The 21,418-nt window shown below is 43.6% G+C and overlaps 1 protein-coding gene and 1 pseudogene across 1 annotated transcript; both read right to left on the reverse strand.

Moving 5' to 3' along the window:
• On the reverse strand, positions 1-19,201 carry ERMAP (erythroblast membrane-associated protein (Scianna blood group)). Its single transcript, XM_010862642.1, has 10 exons — positions 19,034-19,201; positions 10,454-10,543; positions 7,785-7,901; positions 7,091-7,123; positions 6,061-6,093; positions 3,953-3,973; positions 3,172-3,192; positions 3,050-3,076; positions 2,898-2,924; positions 1-1,321 (listed from the first exon to the last, which is right to left on the reverse strand). Exons 2-10 carry the CDS (start codon positions 10,536-10,538, stop codon positions 597-599), a joined length of 1,089 nt encoding a protein of 362 aa, XP_010860944.1. The 5' UTR covers positions 10,539-10,543; positions 19,034-19,201; the 3' UTR covers positions 1-596.
• Positions 13,900-14,816, reverse strand: LOC105004883 (annotated as a pseudogene).
• Positions 19,202-21,418: the final 2,217 nt, after the last annotated feature.

A 21,418-nucleotide genomic window follows, 5' to 3' on the forward strand; every position in this document is an offset into this window, starting at 1 on the left:
CAAAGAGTCAGACACAACTGAGTTACTTAACACACCCACATATTAGTTCTGCTTGTCACCAAAGTATGTTGTAGATAGCATCAAGGAAATAGAAAACAATGACTTTCTTTTTTTAAATCCCTCTGGCCCTCTGCTCTATATTCCAGAAGAAAGAAGAAACAGTACGTGATCCAAAAAAAGTTTGGTTAGAGGCCTGAACTGAGAAAAGGAGAAAAGCAATTCTTGATGTGATAAGTCAGGACTGGGCATCCTAACTTCATAACTACAAGCCTGAGTGCAGGATGAGGCAGGATGAAGGCTTTTAAGAAGCCCCTTGAGTACAGAGTCCCTATATCTCAGTGACACACATTCTACACTGTCACCTAAACCTAATCTGATTGTTCATTTGGTTTTCCAGAATTCTTCCAGGGCAATAGAAACTTCAAGTTCCCAGAAATTCTAAAACTGAGCCCTGGGAGAAAGGTGGTGCAAGAGAAACCATAAAGGGGTTTGGGTTGGGTGAAAGGAGAGGAGATGGTCCAGAATCACTGGACCAGGAGACTGAAGTCCAGGGCACTGGGCTAGAGAGTCTGAGAATCAGGTGACGAGGCCCATCCCTAAAAAGAAGGAACCTTGAGCCCCTGAAGGGCTGGGCCAAGGTCAGAAGACCAGGACAGGATCATATCTCTGAGTGGGATGAGCTCTGATGCCTGAGCAGGGAGCAAGAAAGGGTCCACTTGCAGGGCCACATCTCCATTAGCCTGGCCTTTTTCTTCTGTGTTGGGGACAGTTGATTCCTCTGGTTTCTGGAGTTCAGAACAGATAATTAGAGGTGCCGTGTTTTTCCCTCCATCATGAAGGCAAGGTTCAAAGAAAGGGCGGAGGGGGCCAGAGAAACTGTGGGTGAAAGTAAAGATGTGGGACTGGTTGGTCACGTTGTAGAAGGAGATGACTCCTGCTTCATAGTCCAGGAAAATCCCCACGCACCTCATGGGCTCTTTCAGGCGGAAGGAGGTCTGCGGGGATGTGAGGGCCTCGTACTCATTCCCGTGATTCTGTCGCAGGAGCCAGTGTCCGTTGGCGGGCGAGGCGGTGACCTTCCCCTTCCTGCTCACTGACTCACTACACACCCCCAGGGCCCATTTGGTCTTGTCTGCCACAGACACCTCCCAGTAGTGACAGCCAGCTATGAAGTACTCGGAGCCCAGGACGCTGACAACGAAGTCAAATCGCTCGGGATTGTCGGGCACGGGCTGCCTTGTGTCTCCAAGCTTCACACACTTGCGGTCCTCAGACAGGATGAGTTTGGGATGCGCTGTATCTGGGTCCAGGGTCACAGTCACTGCAGAGAGTCACAGAGAGATGAGGTTTAGGAAGCTAAGTCTCCAGCGACCTCTGAGTAGCTGTGGAGGGAATAATCATCTCTAGGTCTGCAACCATGGTGCCCTCCTCCCCACATGTCCTGGAACTAAAAAAAAATACGTTGTCCAGTCTTCTAGATCTACTAGTGGATTAAGTAAAAGAGGGCAAAGTTTTTCATCTGTCTGTGAAGCTGTCTTAATCCTTAAGAAATATTGCCTTTGTCTTTGCTGGTCCAAAGGACTCTCACATATGAAAATAAACAAGTTTTGATGTTAGACCCAGTAGCGTGATAGCATATTGGAGCCCCAGCTATGTCTTACACTAGTTATGTGATACTGGGCTTGTTATTCATCTCTAAACCTTCATCTGTAAAGTGGGAATAATAGCAGCACCAATGTTGGAGAGTTGTTGTGCAGATTTGATGAGCTAATGCACTAGATAATGAGTGTGTGATGCTCATTTTCTTAACTAAAATTATTGCTTATAATCATCATCTTAAAATGCTAATGTAGAGAGATAACTTCCTTAAAATTATGGATTAGGAGGGTGACAATGAATCTCCTTCCTTCCCCAAGTCAAAAAACAGGCTCATTTTGGAGAGTTAAATCCACAAAATGCACACTCAGTTAAGCAGTGGGAATGAATCAGACTGGGAGAGTGAAAAGGGTTTGTGAGTTCCCAGAATGTCAATAGAGGTGACCCGGTGTTTTCTCAATGGGCCGACTCATGGATTCTATTGATCCTGCCTAAACAAAAACCTTCTGAATGGAAGGGGGATGAGCATCTTGGAAAACACAGGAAGGGCAGAAGAGCAGTGAAAATAACAGGTCTCATTCAAACAGCAACACAAAATGTGATCTACGAAAAAAATTGAAGAGATGTGCAAATCTTTTCAAATAAAACTATGAAACCTTTTTGTAGTCTACATTGCTGGGGCTGCTGCCCAACTCACTCTCTTCTCTGAGAAGCACCACTCACCAAGGAAATGGATCTTCAGAGAAAGAAGGATGTGGCAGATGCGCAGAAAGAGACAGGAGCACTGACTAGCTGTCCAGTAGTGGGAAAGGAAGGAGTGCTCAACCTGAAAGCACAGGAGAGACTACAGGAAAAGACGAATAGACTTGACCACAGGAAAATAAAACACTCATGCTTCAAAAGAGGACATTAACATGCGAAAGAAAAACTCAGAAACATACTGTGTGAAAAATACGACCAAGGGTTAATATGGCAAGAAGTCCCCACAAATTGAAAAGTAGCCAGAATAGGACAGGAGCAGACAAGTCACAGAGATAAAATACAAATAACCAATGAACCTAAGAAAAATCTCAAAAATCATAGAACACCCTTAAGAAGAGTAAACCAAATATTTATCAGTGTTTTTAAAAGAAAGGAGACTTTCTAAATCTAAATTTGATCCTCCCAAAATAAAAGATTGTCAAAATTTGAATTACATATAAACAGATTAGATTTAAAATTTGTTAAAATTACAGTCTGCCTCCTAAAGGAACAGAGTCATGGGCTCTCAACTGTGGATCCATCTGACTGGTGTACCTTACCAAAGTGCAGCCGGGCCCTTCTCCAGCCTGAAAGACAGAAAAAAAGGCATTGTTAGAGTGACGGAGAAATGAATGGAGACTTTCTGATACAGGGTGGGGGTGGGGAATGGTGGAAGGATGAGTGGGGGCTGGATGGGGAAAGTGCATCTCACCTGAGTTTGCTGCAGCTCTTTTTAACTCTACAAAAGAAGAAACACAGAGAATGAGTTTTCATTGGAAGCAGAATCAGCAGGAAAGAAGATGTTATGGAAGTTATAAGAGCAGGGGTACTTACTCAGTTCTCTCCGGAGTTTCTCTAGAGAATAAAAACAATTTGACAAATCCGAATGAGGGCTTCTACATGCCTGTGATGCTCCAGTCCCATCCCAACCACACTCCTAGAGCAGATCCTTCCCCCATGACAGTGTTTCAACAACAATGACTCCCAGCCCGGGTCCCCAGCGATAATGCAGAGGGTCAGCAAGTTCCTATGGGAGCCAAAATGACCTGCAGACTGAACGTACAACGCATCTCACGTAAATGTATGCAATGTTGTGGGAGAAAAATAAAATATAGATTCATTTAAAACTGGTACTGAATTTCCATTAGATTTGCTAATGCATATTTTCTCAGTGTGAAATCATATAGATACGTCACGTGTTTGAGGATTTGGGGTAGTTGTTGTTGTAACGAGGTTCTCATACATGAAAGGGTAGAGAAGCACTGCTCCGTATATTCAGTTGAATGAGGATCCATCTACCTCGGATTCCACCTAACCGAATGTCATGCCTGAGTGATAGCAGTGTCTTCCTGATGACTTCACCTGAAGGAGGTACCTCTCTTCTTGCTAAAACATGTCCTTTTTAGAGACCAGATAACAATTGTGCAGGAAACAGGAGCAGGGAATATTTGAGAAAAAAACAAAGAGGCCTTTATGAAGCCAAAAAGTTCCCAACCCATATGCTTTAAGTACCCTTGCCCCCTCTCTTCTGCCCCAGGAGGTGAATCTGGGACTCTCATCCTAAAACAAAGATGTCTGCAGAAGGTTTGGAGCACAGATGAGAAGCAGAACTTACTGAGGGCTTTATGGAGTCGTCCTAGAAAACAGAGAAAGAAGCACAAGTGAGCAGGAGGGCTCATCATGCCACCCCCGCACCGCCCCCACCCCACCCCCGCCGGTGGAAAAAATGATGATGATCCCATCAGCCCCCAGTCCAGTCACATCTCCCTAAGGGCAGATGTGGAAATTCACTAGTGCCCGTTCCACTTTCCAGATGACCTGGACTACCCTGACTGTGGTTCCTCTTCCCTTCCCTTTGTCTGTCTGGTTTCGTTTCCGCTGTCTGTATGAATTTTTCCATATGTTTTTAACTAGTGTCCATAAGTGTATGCCTTGCTGCTCTATTATAACTGTTGGGCTTCCCTGGTGGCTCAGATGGTAAAGAATCTGCCTGGGATGCAGGAGACCTCGGTTCAATCCATGGATCAGGAAGATCCCCCGGAGAAGGGAATGGCTACCCACTCCAGTATTCTTCCCTGGAGAATTCCTTGGACAGATGAGCCTGGTGGGCCAGAGTCCCTGGAGTTACAGAGAGTCAGACATGACTGAACACGCCGTAATATCTATGGTGTAAAACCAGCTGAAGACCCACTGTCCACTTACTGACATGTTCTTTTATTCTCTACAGTAGCCCTCCCTGAAGAACTGTGACCCCAGGAGGTCTGGGACATGTGCATATGCTTCTGTGCTGTGGGGGAGTGCCTCCAGCTTCTCTGGAAGGGTCACCCGTCCACGTTTCCACTCAGCACTGGCCCCACCACAGAGCTGAAGTTATTCATCTGAGTTTACTGTCAGCCCTGTGCTAAGGGCTGGGCATGCATTAGGTGCTGGGCATTGGGGCAGTGAAGCTGAATATGATACAGCCTCCCAACAAGACAGTATTTTATCATTCTCACTACCAACAGCCTCCATTCATTGTGTCCTGTTCTTATGACGTAGGTCTTGAATCCTCTCAACAATGTGAGGTGCATATAATGATTATTCCCATTTTACAGAGTGGTGGCCTGGGGCTCAGAGGGACATGGAAATTTGTCCAGATTATCCAGCTAGTAAGTGGCCGAGGAGGCAGGATTCACACGCAAGTCTGTCTGACTCCTAGCTGGAGGCTTTCATACTACCCCACACTGTCCCTTCCCTTCTAGGACAGGATGGTCATTGCACGGTCCTTGCATCCTTGAGGCTGCATCCCACACTTTAACCAGCCCGGAGGAGATGAGATGGGGGAAGGGAGGAGATGCCGAAATCATTGCATGTGGAGCCATTTCTGAGCTAGAAGACAATGATTTGTCTTCCCAGATAGACTTTCAAAGGGCAGAGTCCCACCTGCTTTTTGAATCCAGGGTTCTATCTTTTACCCTCAGTGGCCCAGAGCAAGCATTTAATTAATGAAGACAAAATGGTAATAAGAGAAAGGTTTCAGGAATTGTAACAGGAGGGTGTTTTTTTTTTTAAGTTGTCTTTGATAATACTGAAAACAATCAGGTGAGAGGATTTATTATCACAGTTTTACAGATGAGGAAACCAAACCTCAGAGTAGTAAAGTGACTTAAGCCAGGCCTGTAAGTGGCAGATCTGAACCAGCTGCTGCTGACTCCAGCACCTACGATCCTCCCACTGTATCGCACCACCTCTGTCGATGCAAAGTTTGTATGGATCCTTGAGATTCTCGTACACCCTGTAATACCTTGTTTTAAAAAAAAAAATTGGGACCTGTACCACACAGCCTGCAAGGTCTTAGTTCCCCAACCAAGGATCACATCTGTGCCTCCTGCATTGGAAGTGCAGATTCTTAACCACTGGACCGCGAGGGAAGTCCCCCATATACCATTTTAATATATTTTTACATAGTATATAGATCTTCTTTTTAGGTGATTGGTGGAAAAGCCAATGAATGGACCAATGAACTCTGACCACAGGCGTCCCCTCACCCATAGCAACCAACCCTTGATACTGAAAGCAAAGTCCAATAATACGAACAGAGGAGATATGTGTGGGGAGTGTGTGCGTGTGTATGCACATACACACATGTATATTGTATGTTTAACAAGCGACTGTCAGCATTTATGTAGAAGGAGAAAAAATATGCTATCTGTTCCCTGCCCTTTATGCTACACATATAATTACCTTTTTCTTTTGCATGGTCTGAGAGAAGATTTTCTAGAGGAAGGAAAGTAAAAGGAAATGAGATTCTATGCCATTTTCTTGAGGATCCCTGCTTCTCACTGAGTTTAGGGCTCTTGAACATACCCTCCTCTACCTCCACCTCCCCCTCCCTGATCCAGGCCCTCATCACCTCCCATCAGGATGCCAGAAAGCGTGGCCCAAATTGCCCTCACGTTCTGTCTCCTCCCTCTGGTCTCCTTTCAACACAGCAGCCAGAGAGAGCTTTCTGGAAGCATAGTTCTGGTCGGGATATCCCACTCACAGCTTCACCACTGCTCCAAGGAGAAAGATGAAGACCTTCATGGGATCCCCAGGGCCTCACATGCTGGTCCCTGGCTCACTCTGCAGCAGCATCTGCTGCCACCTTCCCCTCACTCAGGCACCATGTCTCTTTCTCAAGCTCTTCTGCTGTGGGTGGCTTTCTGTGCTCCCTTCCCCCATGTCAGTCCATCCTCCAGGCCAAACATCACTTCCTTTGGAAAGTCCTCTTCTATCCCTGAAGTCTGGTTAGTTTCACCCAGTCACCGTCTCTCCAGCCTTCAGAACTTCCATCTGTGGCATCTGCCTCACTATTAAAGCCAGGTGTACCTCCCCGACGGGATCAAAGCTTCCAAGAAGGCAAAGACTGTGCCCACTTTCACTCACCATAGTGTCACAAGCATCTGGTATAGTCTGAACCACTTAGTAGAGAATTATCAATTATTTGTTGAATGAATAAACATGTCCCCTGTCTTAGACCTACATGACTCTTCCAGAATCAGATCAAGCCATGGGTTCACAGACAAAATCACCAAACACATTGGAAGGCAAGAGATTACAAAAAAGAGTCATCAGAAAGTGGAAATGACAGGTGCTGATCCCCCACCCCACTACTGTCACCAGCAAGGACAGCAGATGCCGGGATCTGCAGGTCCAGAATTTAGATTAGTGGGTCCCGGGGACACAAAATGAACAAACGGAGAAACATCTCCACCCAGCCCAGGACACTTACCTACCTCCATCGCATGTTCATAGAGAAGCCTCTCTGGAAGGGAGAGAGAGAGATGTGAGCTTAAGGAAGGGTCTTTTCCTTTTTTTTAAGGAAGGCCCTTTTCTAACACCCACTCCAGTGTTCTTGCCTGGAGAATCCAGGGACGGAGGAGCCTGGTGGGCTGCCATCTATGGGGTTGCACAGAGTCGGACACGACTGATGTGACTTAGCAGCAGCAGCAGCAGCAGCTTTTCTAACAAGCAGAGCTGTCCACAGGCGGCCTGAGCAGGATTTTGCTCCCTGTCACTATGAGTGTCTGACCATTAGAAAGGATTAGAGGGTCTTCAAACCATCAGATGCAAAAAGGAGTGTTGGATTATGTGATTTTTCAAAGTCCTTTGCAACCCTGAGAGCCATGAAATGCAACCCTATTAAGGGTTTCATCCAATGGATACAACTGGAGTTCTTAATTAATTAGAAGATTGGCATGATGTGTTATGTGCTAATTTCTCTAAAGATGAGAATTCACAGCCCTGCCCAGGAGCTTCCTATTGATCCGCTCTGCAATGTGGACTCCGAGAGCATGGCTTTACCAGTTTTCTCCCAGACAACCTACCGATAACTGTTAAATCTGTGTCGGCATCCTCCCAGCCTTTCCCTAGAGAGTCTGCAGTACTATTTCCTGCCAGTCTGGGCTCCCTTACCACTCAGTTACCTTTTGACCTTCTTTGCTTCCAGATGATGTAAATGCCCACCATGATGAAAATCCCCAGAACAGGTAAGATCACAGTAAGAGCCACGGCTGATGGCGAGAAGCTCCCTGGAGATTCGGCTGAAACAGAAACCACCTGTGACCACCCACTCAGAGCTTCTCCCATGCCAAGGGCCCCACTTTGAATGGCAGGTGTCTCAGGCACATCCCACAGCCTTTGTCACCTCAAGAGACACCTTAAGCCAAGATGGTGAGGGGCTCTGCTTCTCTCAGCAACTCAAAGCCCAGATGATCAAGGGATGACTTTAAAGTGAGATGTTTATCTCTCAGGATTGGTTTCAATGACCCTGCCTGAAGACAATGAGTCAAACTCAGCAATTTGGACTTCCCCGGTGGTCCAGTGGTTAAGAATCCTCCTGCCAATGCAGAGGACACAGGTTCGATCCCTGTTCCAGGAAGATTCCACAGGCCATAGGACAACTAAGCCCATGCATCACAACTACTGAGCCAATACTCAGGAACTACTGAAGCCTGGGCACTCTACAGCCTGTGCTTTGCAACAACAGAAGCTGCCACAATGAAAAGCCCGAGCACCAAAACTAGAGAGCAGCCTCTGCTCACCACAACTACAGAAAGCTGATGGGCAGCAAGGAAGACACAGCACAGCCAATAATAAAGTAAATTTAAAAAAAAACTCAGCATCTAGGGACTTCCCTCGTGGTCCAGTGGATAAGACTCTTTGTTTCCAATGCAGGGGGCATGGGTTCAATTCCTTATTTGGGAGCTAAGATCCCACATGTTGTGCAGCATGGTCAAATAAATTTAATTTAAAAAGAATAAAAGGTGTTAGACAAGACAAAAAAAAAAAACAAACTCAGCACCTAAACCACAATCTCACCCTACCCTATATGGAAAAACTACCCAGAGACTTTGCAGAACTGGAGGTGTGCCCTCAGGAATCCCCTATCATCTTGTGAGCACCCACCTGCTTCCCCTTCAAATCCTCACTCCAGGATAGAACAGCAGTCAGTAAACCCTTTTCCCTGAGCCCTATTGGCCAGGGCAAACCAATTTCAATAGAGCTACGGCAGCAAGCCAAATGTCTAAGCAGGAGAGAAAGGAGAAAGGAGAGACAAAGTGGAGAAGGAAATAACAGCAGAAGAGGCTCTTTGACAAGCGGCGAAGAGCATAAGCTGGATGCGAGTCTTTCGCTCAGCACTGCGTGACCCCAGGCCAGAGACTGAGGCTCACCAAGCCTGGCCTGCCAACTCTATTGCATTGGGTTCTTGGGAGATTTAATGAGATCAGGTACTTAGCTCTTAGTGAGAGACAGTGACAGTAGTAAGAGAAGCGGGGGAGAGAGAGAAAAGACAAAAGAGATTGGCAGAGGTCCATGACTCCTCCCCATCTGGGACCCAAGACCACAGTCTTTCTTGGCTCTAAAACCCCTCTGCTCTGCCACAGGGCTCCATGTTTCAAGAGTCTTTAAAAGAGTCATACCCTTTTGACCCATTAATTCTACTTCCAGAAACATATTCTAAGAAAACAATCAGAATCACTTCCCAAAATACATGCTAAGATGTGCATTGCACCATTTATTATAATATAAGGAAAAAATGGAAACCTTCAGATGTCTAGAAATGGAGATCTGAATAATTGTATTATGCTATAACCACACAATGAAATACTATGCAGCCCTTAAAAACCATGCTGCAGAGAATGACTTAAGGACATGGGTGAACAATGTTCATGGCATTGTCATGGAGGGAAAAATAAACCTGAGCAGAAGAATACATACACGTAAACACATAAACACACAGAGATACAGACATACAAGAAAGTCTTCAAAGAAATCCCTCCACTATATACGTACGTATAGACATATATAGTGTGTAGACATATGTATGTCTATATATATAGATCTATATAAAACTGAATCACTTTGCTATACATCTGAAACTAACACAACATTGTAAATTAACTATGTTTCAGGTTTTTTAATGGTTAAAAAAAAAAGAAATGCCCCCAAATGTTAGCAGTTGTTCTTTCCAATTTATGAGGTTCTAGGTCATTTAGCGGAGAAGGCAATGGCAACCCACTCCAGTACTCTTGCCTGGAAAATCCCATGGGCGGAGGAGCCTGGTAGGCTGCAGTCTATGGGGTCACTAAGAGTCGGACACGACTGAGCAACTTCACTTTCACTTTTCACTTTCATGCATTGGAGAAGGAAGTGGCAACCCACTCCAGTGTTCTTGCCTGGAGAATCCCACAGACAGAGGAGCCTCATGGGCTGCCTGCCGTCTATGGGGTCGCACAGAGTCGGACATGACTGAAGCGACTTAGCAGCAGCAGGTCATTTAGGGTTTTCTTTAAAATGTTCTGTATTTTTTCAAATTGTCCACAATAAACATTTGTTATTGACAGTATTTTAAAAACCCCAAAATTGCTTTCTTAAGTTTCAACTAGCATAGGAGTTTTCTCTGGAACCACCAGGGACTTCAAGCTTTTTTCCTACCCTGCATTTATCTCCTATGACCATGGCTACGGTCTTCTCTTGGCCGAGGGCCATGCTGCAGATGGTGCAGTACACATTCCCCAGAGTGCTGTCCCTGCCTCTGTTGGACACCTTTGCCCAATGTCCCAGGCAGGGAAAGAGGTTCAGAAACTCTTACCTGACATGTGCAAAGGCAGCTGGAGGAAGACCAGTGTGATGAAGCATCTGGAGAGCCAGGAGCCTGAGTAACTTGGCATCTTCATCCAAACTAGGAGGACAGACACAGGGAGACATCAAAAGGAGTCAGTGAGCTTGATGTGAGAAAAGGTACCACCCAGCAGATGAGGCGGAGATGGAGGTTGCATAGAGTATGCTCTGGTGTCACAGAAACAAGGTGTCTAATCCCAGCTCTGCTGCTTAGCTCCATGTAAGCTGAGTCTCTGGGACTCAGTTTCTCCATCTTTGAAATGGGTATACTTACTGTGCCTCCTGGCAAGATTATTATGAAGACTGAAGGAGGCTGGCAACACAGAGGCTGGCACCATGGTTTAGTCTATAAATGCCTTTAGTGGGGACAGGAGGGTGAGACACCAACTATGAGTTAGAGAGCACAGGGAGGAGTCTGGAAGAATGAGAACTTATATCCAGAACTAGCCAGATAAACGTGGTAAGGACTGAGTGTTTTTGCGTTTAGTGTCCCAGGTCAGGCTTGGAAAGTGCCTGTTGCAAGCCGATCATGGGCCCATGATGTAGCCTGAAGCACTTCCCTGACAGCTTTTCAAGTCTGACTGTTGGAAAACAAGAAACCAAGGCAGTGAGGTCCCTTCATTTCATCATGAAGGCACTAATTCTACAATTTCGGCATCTGGAGTTAGAAAGACCTGGGCTCAAGGCATAGCTCCACCCATGCACTAGTTCTGTGTCCCTGGGAAAGTTGTCTTTTTTTTTTTGATAGTGCTGTGCTGCCATGGGGAATTTCTTTGTTCCCTAACCAGGAATCAAACCCATGCCCCCTGCAATGTAAGCCCTGAGTCTTAACCTCTGGACTGCCAGGGAAGTTCTTAATGTACAAAGGGGGGACCTTCTTCACTTGCCAATGTGAGGGTTCAAGGAAATGATGCATGTAGAGCACCTGTCACCAATACCCGTTGTTATTATTACTAAACTGAAGGAGACCAATCGTGGGTCACCATCTGCACTTGCTATTGTCTGAAATTCCTTGTTGTTGTTTTTCAGTCGCTAAGCCATGTCCAACTCTTTGCGACCCCATGGACTACAGCACTCCAGGCTCCCCTGTCCTTCACTATCTCCCAGAGTTTGCTCAAACTCATGTCCATTGAGTCGGTGATACCATTCAACCATCTCATCCTCTGTCTCCCCCTTCTCCTCCTGCCCCCAGTCTTTCTCAGCATCAGGGTCTTTTCCAATGAGTTAGCTCTTTGCATCAGGTGGCCAAAATATTGGAGCTTTAGCTTCAGCATCAGCCCTTCCAGTGAATATTCAGGGTTGATTTCCTTTAGGATGGACTGGTTTGATCTCTTTGCTGTCCAAGGGAGTCTCAAGAGTCTTCTCCAGCACCTCAGTTTGAAAGCATCAGCTCTTCAGTGCTCAGCCTTCTTTATGGTCCAACTCTCACATATGTACATAACTACTGAAAAAACCATAGCTTTGACTACATGGACCTTTGTCGGCAAAGTGATGTCTCTGCTTTTTAATACACTGTCTAGGTTTGTCATAGCTTTCCTTCCAAGGAGCAAGTGTCTCTCAGTTTCATGTCTGCCATCAAGAAATTCCTTGGTCAGGAAACAAATCTTTCATGCCACCCCTGGGGTTGAAGTGCAAATGCAAACCCTCAAAGAAGAGAGAATCTATCTCTTACATTCTCTTCAAGATTTCAAATCTTTTCCAAAAAGTCACAAGGCTGGGTCCCTGCAGGTCTTGGGAAATGGCAAAATGGAGCTTGGAGTGGGTAGGATGGTCAAAGCAAGGTTGTGAAACTGAAGATGGACTCAAGATTTGAACACATTTCCAGTTCTGTTTATCTCATGGCAAACAGCATACTGGTTTAGGGTTCTATTGTTAGTTTTTGCTTTAAAATTGTGATGCATGCATATAACAACTATGCATAGGGACTTCCCTGGTAGTCCAGTGGTTAAGAGTCCACCTTGCAATGCCGGGGACACAGGTTCTATTCCTGGTCAGGGAATTAAGAACCCAACCGCAGCTGAGCAACTGAGCCTACGCGCCACAGCTAGAGAGTCCGTGCACCACAGCTAAAACCCGATGCAGCCAAATAAATAAATATTTTTACAAAAATTATGCATCGTCTGATACAATTTAGGGAGAAGATGCTTAGAGAAAAGTCAAGAATGCAGACATTAAGCAGTGGTTATTTCTAAGAGTGGGAGAGGAGAACAAAGATGATCTTTACGGTTTTCTCTGTGTATTTTCTAAATTATCTACCTTGAATGTGTATAACTGTGATTATTAGGAAATAAATCTATTAAAAGAAGCAGTAGGAGGATGACCAGGAAGAAAAGGAGAAAAAGGAGGAGAAATAGGGCAAAGGAACTTTGGGCAAAGGAACACACAGTCCAGGAGGCAACTCTCTCATTCTTGCTATTGGTGATTTGTGTCTCTTTTTTCTTGATCAGTCTGACTAGAGGTTCATCAATTTTATTGATCTCAACGAATCATCTTTTGGTTTCATCTATTTTCTCTAATGTTTTTCTGTTTCTTATTGTATTCGTTTTTGCTCAGATCTTTATTAATTCCTTTCTTCTGCTTACTCCGGATTTAATTTGTTCTTCTTTCCTTGTTGCTTAGGTCAATGATCTGTGATCTTCTTTCCTAATGTTGTCACTTAGTACAATACAGATGACTATATTACTCATCTTTCCTAATATAGTCATTAGTCATTTAGTCACAAATTTCTCCTTAGGAATTGCTTTAGTGACATCCACCAAATCTTGATATGCAGTGGTTTTCACTTTTGTTACAGTCAGAATACATTCCATACTTCTGATTAAATTCAGGCATCCGTGGACCCAGGATACACGGAAGAACCAGGTGGAGAGAGGCATTTTAGGGTGACAGTGAGACAGTAGGGCTCTGAGCCTGAGTCACCACTTACCAACCCATTGTTTAAGCAGAACTTCTAAGCCTCAGTCTCTGTCTTTGTGAAATTGTGAATAAAGACAGTGCTCATTTCAAGAAGTAAAAAAGGAAAAATGTTCTAATTTCCTTTTAATTTCTTCTTTGAATTAAATGTGTTATCTAGTTTCCAAATATTTGAAATTTTTTGAGATGACTTTCTGTTAGTTTCTTTTTTCCCTTTAGCTCACGTTTCATAGAAACTACAAAAGATTAGAAGTGATACCCTACTACTATGCACCCTACTACTGAACACATCAGTTGGCCTGCCCCATAACACAGCTCAGGTCATTCCGTCCAGAGGAAGAGAGGCTTGCCTCCCCAGCTCCTGCAGGAAAGGCCTGTCCTGTCCCATACCACATCTAGAATGAGTGTAAGGTCTTGGTTTGAAGCATGGCAGTAGGACAAAGGAGGTTTTGTTCTCAAGGCCCTCTACTGCAACCTGGCCCTAAAATGGCCCAGGGCTCAGTTCTACCTGGAGAAATATTCTTTGCTCTTCTGGACATCAGACTTGACGGTATTACTGCCAGGCTTCCAGCCAGCTGGGCATACTTTTCCACATGTGTCAATAAACTGAAAGTCCTGACCTAGTCTCAATGTCTCATCCACAGAGTGGCCAACAGGAAGGTCGTTGGTGGTGATCTTTCAAAGGATACCTTTATCGTCAGTAATAAAGAGTCTGAATGAGATGCCTTCATCAGCCTTTAAGACCCCATAGTCCTGAGCAATGGTGCCCTTAGGGTCTGATATCAAGGGAATGTTCACGGGCCCCAGTCCTCCTTGTTTCCTGCGTGCGTTAATCCACGCCAGATGACAAGAAGTGAAAATCCACAGAGACATCCATCACTTGGCAGTTGAGTCTCTCTTTTTTTAAAATTTATTTATTTTAGGCTGCACTGGGTCTTCATTGCTTCTCGAGGGCTTTTGCTAGTTGCAGCGAGAAGGGGCTGTTTTCTGTTGTGGTCCCGAGGCTTCTCGTTACAGACGCTTCTCTTGCTGAGGAGCGCAGGCTCTGGGGTGCACAGGCTTCGGTAGCTGTGGCACGAGAGCCCAGTAGTTGTAGCATATGGACTTTGTTTCCCTGCAGCACATGGAATCTTCCCAGACCAGGGATCGAACCCGTGTCCCCTTCTTTGGCAGGCAGATTCTTAACCACTGCACCACCAAGAAAGACGGGCAATTGAGTTTCTTCAATTCTTCTGCCGTATCACTGAAAGCAATAATCTCCATGGGGTACACAAAGGTGAAGTCAAGAGGGTAAAAGAAGGACACAGCACATTTTCTCTATAGTCAGATAGGCTGATATCTTTGAATTGACCATCTGGCACAACAACTATTGCTTTGAACTGAGGGGCACGGTGCCCAGTTTCGGCATTTCCTGAAGACATATTGCTATCAGCAGTTCTCAGGCGGGAACCACGGAGACCAGTCAGGAAGAAGACACACCTCTCTTATTGATTTCTAGTTTAATCCTGTTGGGGCCAGAAAACATACTTCGTGTGGCTTCAACCCTTTGAAATGTATTTACTTATTTTATGGGCTAGTATATGGTCTATTTTGGTAAATGTTTCATGTGTATGTTGCTGTCATTGGGTAGAATGTGACTCACGTGACATGAGACTTGAGCATTTTTATTGAAGGTGTGAATGTTATTCCTCATAATCTCATATGAGAAGAGCAGAGAGTAAACTACTTGACAACATTCCCACACATCTAAGGTTAAATAAAACCAAGAGATAAAAGAAAGGCTTATGTCCCTAGCGAATTGAGGACTAGAGCCAGATGCTTGCTTTCAGTCTTGGCTTGGGCTCTCTATCTGTGTGACTTTGGAGCAAGTCACTTAAACTCTTAGGCCCTGATTTTTCATCTTAAATTGGGAGATTCACTTACATTTGCTGAGTACACTGTCAATTGGGAAGTAACAAGAGATAAGGAAATGTATTTGGCTTTTGATCCAGTAAGAAATATTCTGGAAATCTACCCTAAGGAAAGAATCTGAAATACAGAAGTTTACGTGATGCCAGTAGTATTTGTATAATAGTAAAAAACGGGACCATCTATAAGTACATCAATAAGGAAATGACTAAGTTAATTACAGTTCATCAAGCCCATGCTTCAAATGTAAGATAATGATGTGTCAAAAGCAAAAAAAAAGAAAGGCCTATAAAATATGAGTAGTCATTAATCATTAAGGTGTTGGAAATATGGGCAATTTTTTCTCATCTCTATTTCCCAACTTATTAATAAAGTATAATATATTGATGAACAAATGTGTAACATGAAACTAAATTTAGCACAAAGGAAATGTATTTAATGAAAGAATTTTGACTAGATGAAGCTTTAAATCCCTTTCCCCAGCTCCATTATGCTATAATCTTGCTTCCTAAAAGGAAAAACAACATATCAAGGATGTCTAACTTTCAGTTCTCCATTCAGTTCAGTTCAGTTCAGTTGCTCAGTCATGTCCGACTCCCTGCGACCCCAGTTCTCCATTAGAAATATCCTAATTTGGAAAGTTGATACTTCAGATAACAAAACTACTGAGTTAAGAGGGGCATTATTCAAATTCTCTTTTTGAGAGAGCCTTCAGTGGGCAGAGCAATGGTAAAGGAAAACCATGTTATTCAATGGAAGTTTCCAAGCCAGATGGGAACTGGAAACTAGAAGATGGTAGAGGGGAGACAAGGCAGAAGAAAAAGACTGAAAACATAAAAGGGTAAACAGATGGTGAGGAAGAGTTTGCCATCATCAGCTGTCTAGATGTTACCTTTGCTGTAAGTCACCTGTAGGACACCAGGTCCAAAAATTGCTATATGTAAAAGAGTATTTTTCCATTGCTATTCATGTGATTTTAATTTTTTCTTGTATCCATCCTACTCTAAGGAACTTAAAGTCCTCTCTTCTTACTATCTCCCCTAGTCTTTAAAAAAATTTTATTAGAGTATAGTTGATTTATAACGTTGTGTTATTTTCAGGGACACAGCAAAGTGAATCAGGTACACATATACATATGTCCACTCTTTTTAAGATTCTTTTCCCCATAGGCCATTATAGACTATCGAGTAGAGTTCCCCATGTTATACTATAGGTCCTTATTAGTTGTCTATTTTATATACTGTAGTGTGTATATGGGCTTCCTGATGGCTCAGACGGTCAAGAACCTACCTGCAATGCAGGAGACCCAGGTTTGATCCCTGTGTTGGGAAGATCTCCTGGAGAAGGAAATGGTAACCTACGCCAGTGTCCTTGCCTAGAGAATCCCATGGACAGAGGAGCCTGGCGGGCTATAGTCCATGAGGTCACAAAGAGTCGGCCACGACTGAAGTGAATGAGCACACACGCACAGTGTATATATATCAATTCCAATCTACCTCTCCCCCATCCTTATTCTCTGGTAACTGTAAGTTTGTTTTCTACATCTGTGACTCTATTTCTATTTTTTAAATAAATTTATTTGTACCCCCCCATTTTTTAAAGATTCTACATGTAAGCAATATCATATGATATTTGTCTTTCTCTGTCTGACTTACTTCACTCAGCATGACAATCTCAGTTCCATCCATGTTGCTGCAAATGGCATTATTTCATTCTTTTTAATGACTGAGTAACAGTCCAGTGTGTATATGTACATCTGTATCCATTTCTTTGTTGATGGATATTTAAGTTGCTTCCATATCCTGGCTACTGTAAATACTACTGCAGTGAACACGGGGGTGTATGTATCTTTTTAAATTATGGTTTCCTTCATGTATATGCCCAGGATTGGGATTGCTGGGTCATATGATAGTTCTATTTTTAGTTTTTTAAGGAACCTCCTTACTGTTCTCCAGGCGGCTTTATCAATTTACCCACCAGCAGTGTAAGAGGGTTCCTTTCCCTCCACATCTTTTCCAGCATGTATTGTTTGTAGAAAAAATTTTGGACAATGGCCATTCTGACCAGTGTGAGGTGAAGCCTCACTGTAGTTTTGATTTGCATTTCTCTAACAATTACTGATGTTGAACATCTTTTCATGTGCTTTTTGACCATCTATAGTTCCCTTGCCTTTGGCCTCAAATTCACTCAGGCTCTGGGAACCCTTCACACTGCCTTCTGGAAATGGGTGGTCCCTGTCCTGACAGGCACCCATGGGCAGCCAGCTCCAGCTCACCTCTAGCATAACCCCATGATATTTCAGCTGTTTTACATTTTTTATCAAATAAAATGTATTACTTTCTCTATCCTAGTTATTTTAGAAAATCTGGAAATTACAAGGGAAAAAGGTGACCAAAACGTGTGAAATGATCTGTAATTCCTTTACCTAAAGATAATATAGTTCTTTAAATATTTTTTCTGTGTAAGTATATAACTTTTAAAGTAGGACTATATCCTCTGGAGGAGGGAATGGCAACCCAATCCAGTAGTGTTGCCTGGAGAATTCCATGGACAGAGGAGCCTGGTGGGCTACAGTCCATAGGATTGTAAAGAGTCAGACACGACTGAGCAACTAAGCACAGCATATACTGTATATGCTGTTTTCATACCCAGCATTTTTACCAAGAACTACATTATGTAGTTTTTCCCTGCCATCAAATATTCTTTTAATAATTTCAGTATTCCATCATGTATATGCAAGAATTTAAAAAACAATATAATAATTTAAAAATAACTTTTAAAATAATATTATAGAATATTCAGGTTTTCCCCAGTGCATTTCTATTATAAGCTTTGCTACAACTGGCTGTGGATTAAAGGTCGGGTTATAAGGCTTAGTCCTAGTCTTAGTTTGGCCTCTAACTATGTGACTTTGTAACTTTAAGGAAATCACAAACTCTTAGGCCTTGAGTTTCCCATCTTTAAAATGATAAGACTTTTAATTTGCACTGCCAAATTGCCCTCCAGAGAGGTCATAGCAATTTACCAAAGTGTATGAAATTGTTTTTCCACAATCTTGCCATCACTGGGTTTTAGTTTTTTCATTCTTTGTCATTTTAATGAGTAAGAAAATGGTATCTTATTAAAAATAATGATGTGTCATTTTAATTTGCACTTCTTTGATTATTCCTTTGTCATTTGAACTTTGTCAGTTACCTGTCTTTATACTTTGTCCATTTTTATATTTGGACATTTGTCTCTTAAATGGTTTCTTTAAACAATATAATTCTTCATAGAATAACAATTTTTTTTTCTATTACACATGTTGGAAATATTTTCCCCCACAAGAAATCATTCACCCTTAAGTTTGAAACAGTTTAATTTCAAAAACTTCTAAGTCAGAAAAAAATATGCAACCAAAGCTCCCCTGATAAGTCCAAGCAGCTTTAGAAGACCCTGCATATATACAGATGTTCAGTCTGAAAGCACACAGCCAGGACCTGGCTTAGAGTAAGGGCTAAGTGTTAGCTGTCATATTTGACAACGATGACAGTAATAACTAAAGGAGAGTCTTTTGACAAAACCCATTGGGTCCCCTTGTCACTTGCCCCCTTTTTTGTTCCTCATTTCATCCTCGAAAATGTTCTTGTGAATATGGAGAAAGGAGATAGTTTCTCCAATGAACCTGAGGATCCCGAGAAAGTCACAGAACTGAAAAGAATGCAGAGAGGGGAGAGGGAGGAGGACTCACCACCTTTGGCATTGGGGGTCCTTTGTCCCTCACTGGCAGCACTGGAGTCTCTAAGCTGGGAACATCCTCCGCCCGTTCAGAGAGACCAGGCAGCAGGCAGGAGCAGCAGGAAGGACTCCGGAGGTGGGCCTGGCAAGTTTTTCTTTTATTCTAAGGCCTGAAGCTCTCAGCCAGAGCTCCCTCTGCCACACAGTCTCTCTTCCAGCTGTTCCTAAGCACCAACAAGCCACGCCCTGCCTGTCTGCCCCTGATAAAGGAACAGAGCAAAGAGAAGGTTCCTAAAAGCAGGGAAGCCTCCCCAGCACCGCCAGGTAAGGAACAGGACCTCTGCCCCTCAGCTCCTTCTCCCATTCAAGCTAATGGCATGCTGATTGCTTTGACACGTTTTGCTCCTATCACACCCATGCTGAAAAGCTTGCTCCTCTTTACTTTCCAAATCAGAGTCAAATTGAAGACTGGTTTCAGACACCCACCAATTAGCCACCTTCTTTAACTCGCTACTTTTATCTCCAACTGCACTCTGACATGTGCTTTCTGACAAACCTGCTGACTGTCCCTCAATATGTGATAAGCCCTTTCCTGCCCATCTTGCTCCCAGAATATCCATAATTTTATGTTCATAATACACATAATGGTGTTCTTACCCACGCATTATATACCGTTACGTATTTTTGAACTTTACAAAGATGGAGCACATTGCACATGAGTTCCTGTGATTTCCTTTTTTTCACTCCACAGTAGTTTCTGAGTCTAGCAGCACCTATGGTTGCTCACACCATGTCCCCTCAGCCCACTCAGTTTCAGGGTAGCTGAGTGAGACTTGCAGGCAAGCTGCCAGCATTCCACCTCACAGCCCATAGCAGTTCTTTTCCTACCGAACTGGGAGTCTTTACAAAGTTGAGAAGGCTGTTCAGCCTGTGCGTAGCTTAAGAGTTCAGGAAAGTTAATGCCCCAGGGGGTCAAAGGGGCTTGGACTGTCAGGGATGGAAGTAGTGGAAAATGGTCCAGCCCCACATCTCCAGAGGAACAATTCTAAGCTGTATTCTACACGATTCCTCAGGGAGTTCCCAGCAGGAATAAGGACAATCCCCACCATCATCAGTAACTCAGTAATGCACATTTTATTGGTTTGTCTTCCTTTTCTTCTCACTCACCATTTCTGATTCCTGGGATCATCACCTAAATACACTCTTGCACTGAAGAATTTATCTTGCACTCTGATTTTGTGGAGTACAAATTAAGAGAGTGAAATCTATCCCTACTGATTGATAGAGCTTTAATATATTCATCCAACACTGTGGTGTGTGTGTGGGGGGGGTGTGTGTGTGTGGTCAGTCGTGTCTGATTCTTTGCAATCCCATGGACTGTAACCTGCCAGGCTCTTCTGTTCGTGGAATTTTCCAGGCAAGAATACTGGACTAGGTTGCCGTTTCTTTCTCCAGGGGATCTTCCCAACCCAGGGATTGACCCCAAGTCTCTTGTGTCTCCTGGATGGCAGGAGGATTCCTTAGCCACTGAGTCACCTGGGAAGCCCCGCTGTGTGGTAGGTCATTGTATTTAATATGAGTATACCAACAGTCTGCCCATTTCCTCATCGATAACAGTGAGGCTTATTTCTGGGCTTTTGCTTTTACAAACAGTGCTGCTATGAACATTCTTGACCTATGTTACCCAGTTTATATTTGCAACAATTTCTCTGGGACAGCAGTTCTCAATGTGGATCCATGAATTCTGAGAGTCCCTGAGATCGTTTCAAGGGACCCCTGTGTGATCATGTTCACTGAGCCATCATTTGTCTTTTTCAAGGTGTTGACGTTTTCCCTGAACCTGCAAAATCAATGATGGGTAAAACTGACGGCATCTTAGTACAATTGAGGAAGTGGCACCAAACTGCAGTAGAAGTTGCTGATTTTATTGAAGCGCAACCACTGAGCACGTATCTTTTAAATATTCAGTGTGTCAAAATGGAAGTAGACGTAAGCAGTTCTGCTGCGTATCAAGATACAATGACTTTCTCCAGGAAAAGCACAGCAATGATGACTTGTGAGCTGAACTAGCCCTTTACTCATGAACTTCATTCCTACCAAAAAGTATAACCAACAGACAAACTATGATTATCCAGACTTGGGGACTCAGCAGTTGTTTTCTCTAAAAGGAGCAAAGGGCACCTGTTACTTCAAGGAGAACAACTGACAGTGTTTGTTGCCAAAGAGATTTGGTATTTTGGTTGAAAATTATAAGTTTGGAAAACTTTTATCTGCTACTGTGAGCCTAATGGTTTCCCACTAAAGGAAGATTTTCCTGATGAGATTGGTAGTGACCTTAATGAATATGAAATGTGTCAACATTTGAAAGATCTGCACAATTCAGTGAACCAGTAAACTC

Source organism: Bison bison, unplaced genomic scaffold (genome assembly GCF_000754665.1).
Source record: "Bison bison bison isolate TAMUID 2011002044 unplaced genomic scaffold, Bison_UMD1.0 scf7180017864484, whole genome shotgun sequence".
Lineage (NCBI taxonomy): Eukaryota > Metazoa > Chordata > Mammalia > Artiodactyla > Bovidae > Bison > Bison bison.

What these genes read in the sequence shown, in the direction of transcription:
- ERMAP (XM_010862642.1), bottom strand. Translation starts at nt 10,538, where the DNA reads ATGAAGATGCCAAGTTACTCAGGCTCCTGGCTCTCCAGATGCTTCATC. An exon ending in GAAGCAAAGAAGGTCAAAAG is followed by an intron (nt 7,124 to 7,784) that starts GTAACTGAGTGG and finishes TCTCCCTTCCAG; the next exon opens with AGAGGCTTCTCTATGAACAT. An exon ending in TGAACATGCGATGGAGGTAG is followed by an intron (nt 6,094 to 7,090) that starts GTAAGTGTCCTG and finishes TCCTTCCTCTAG; the next exon opens with AAAATCTTCTCTCAGACCAT.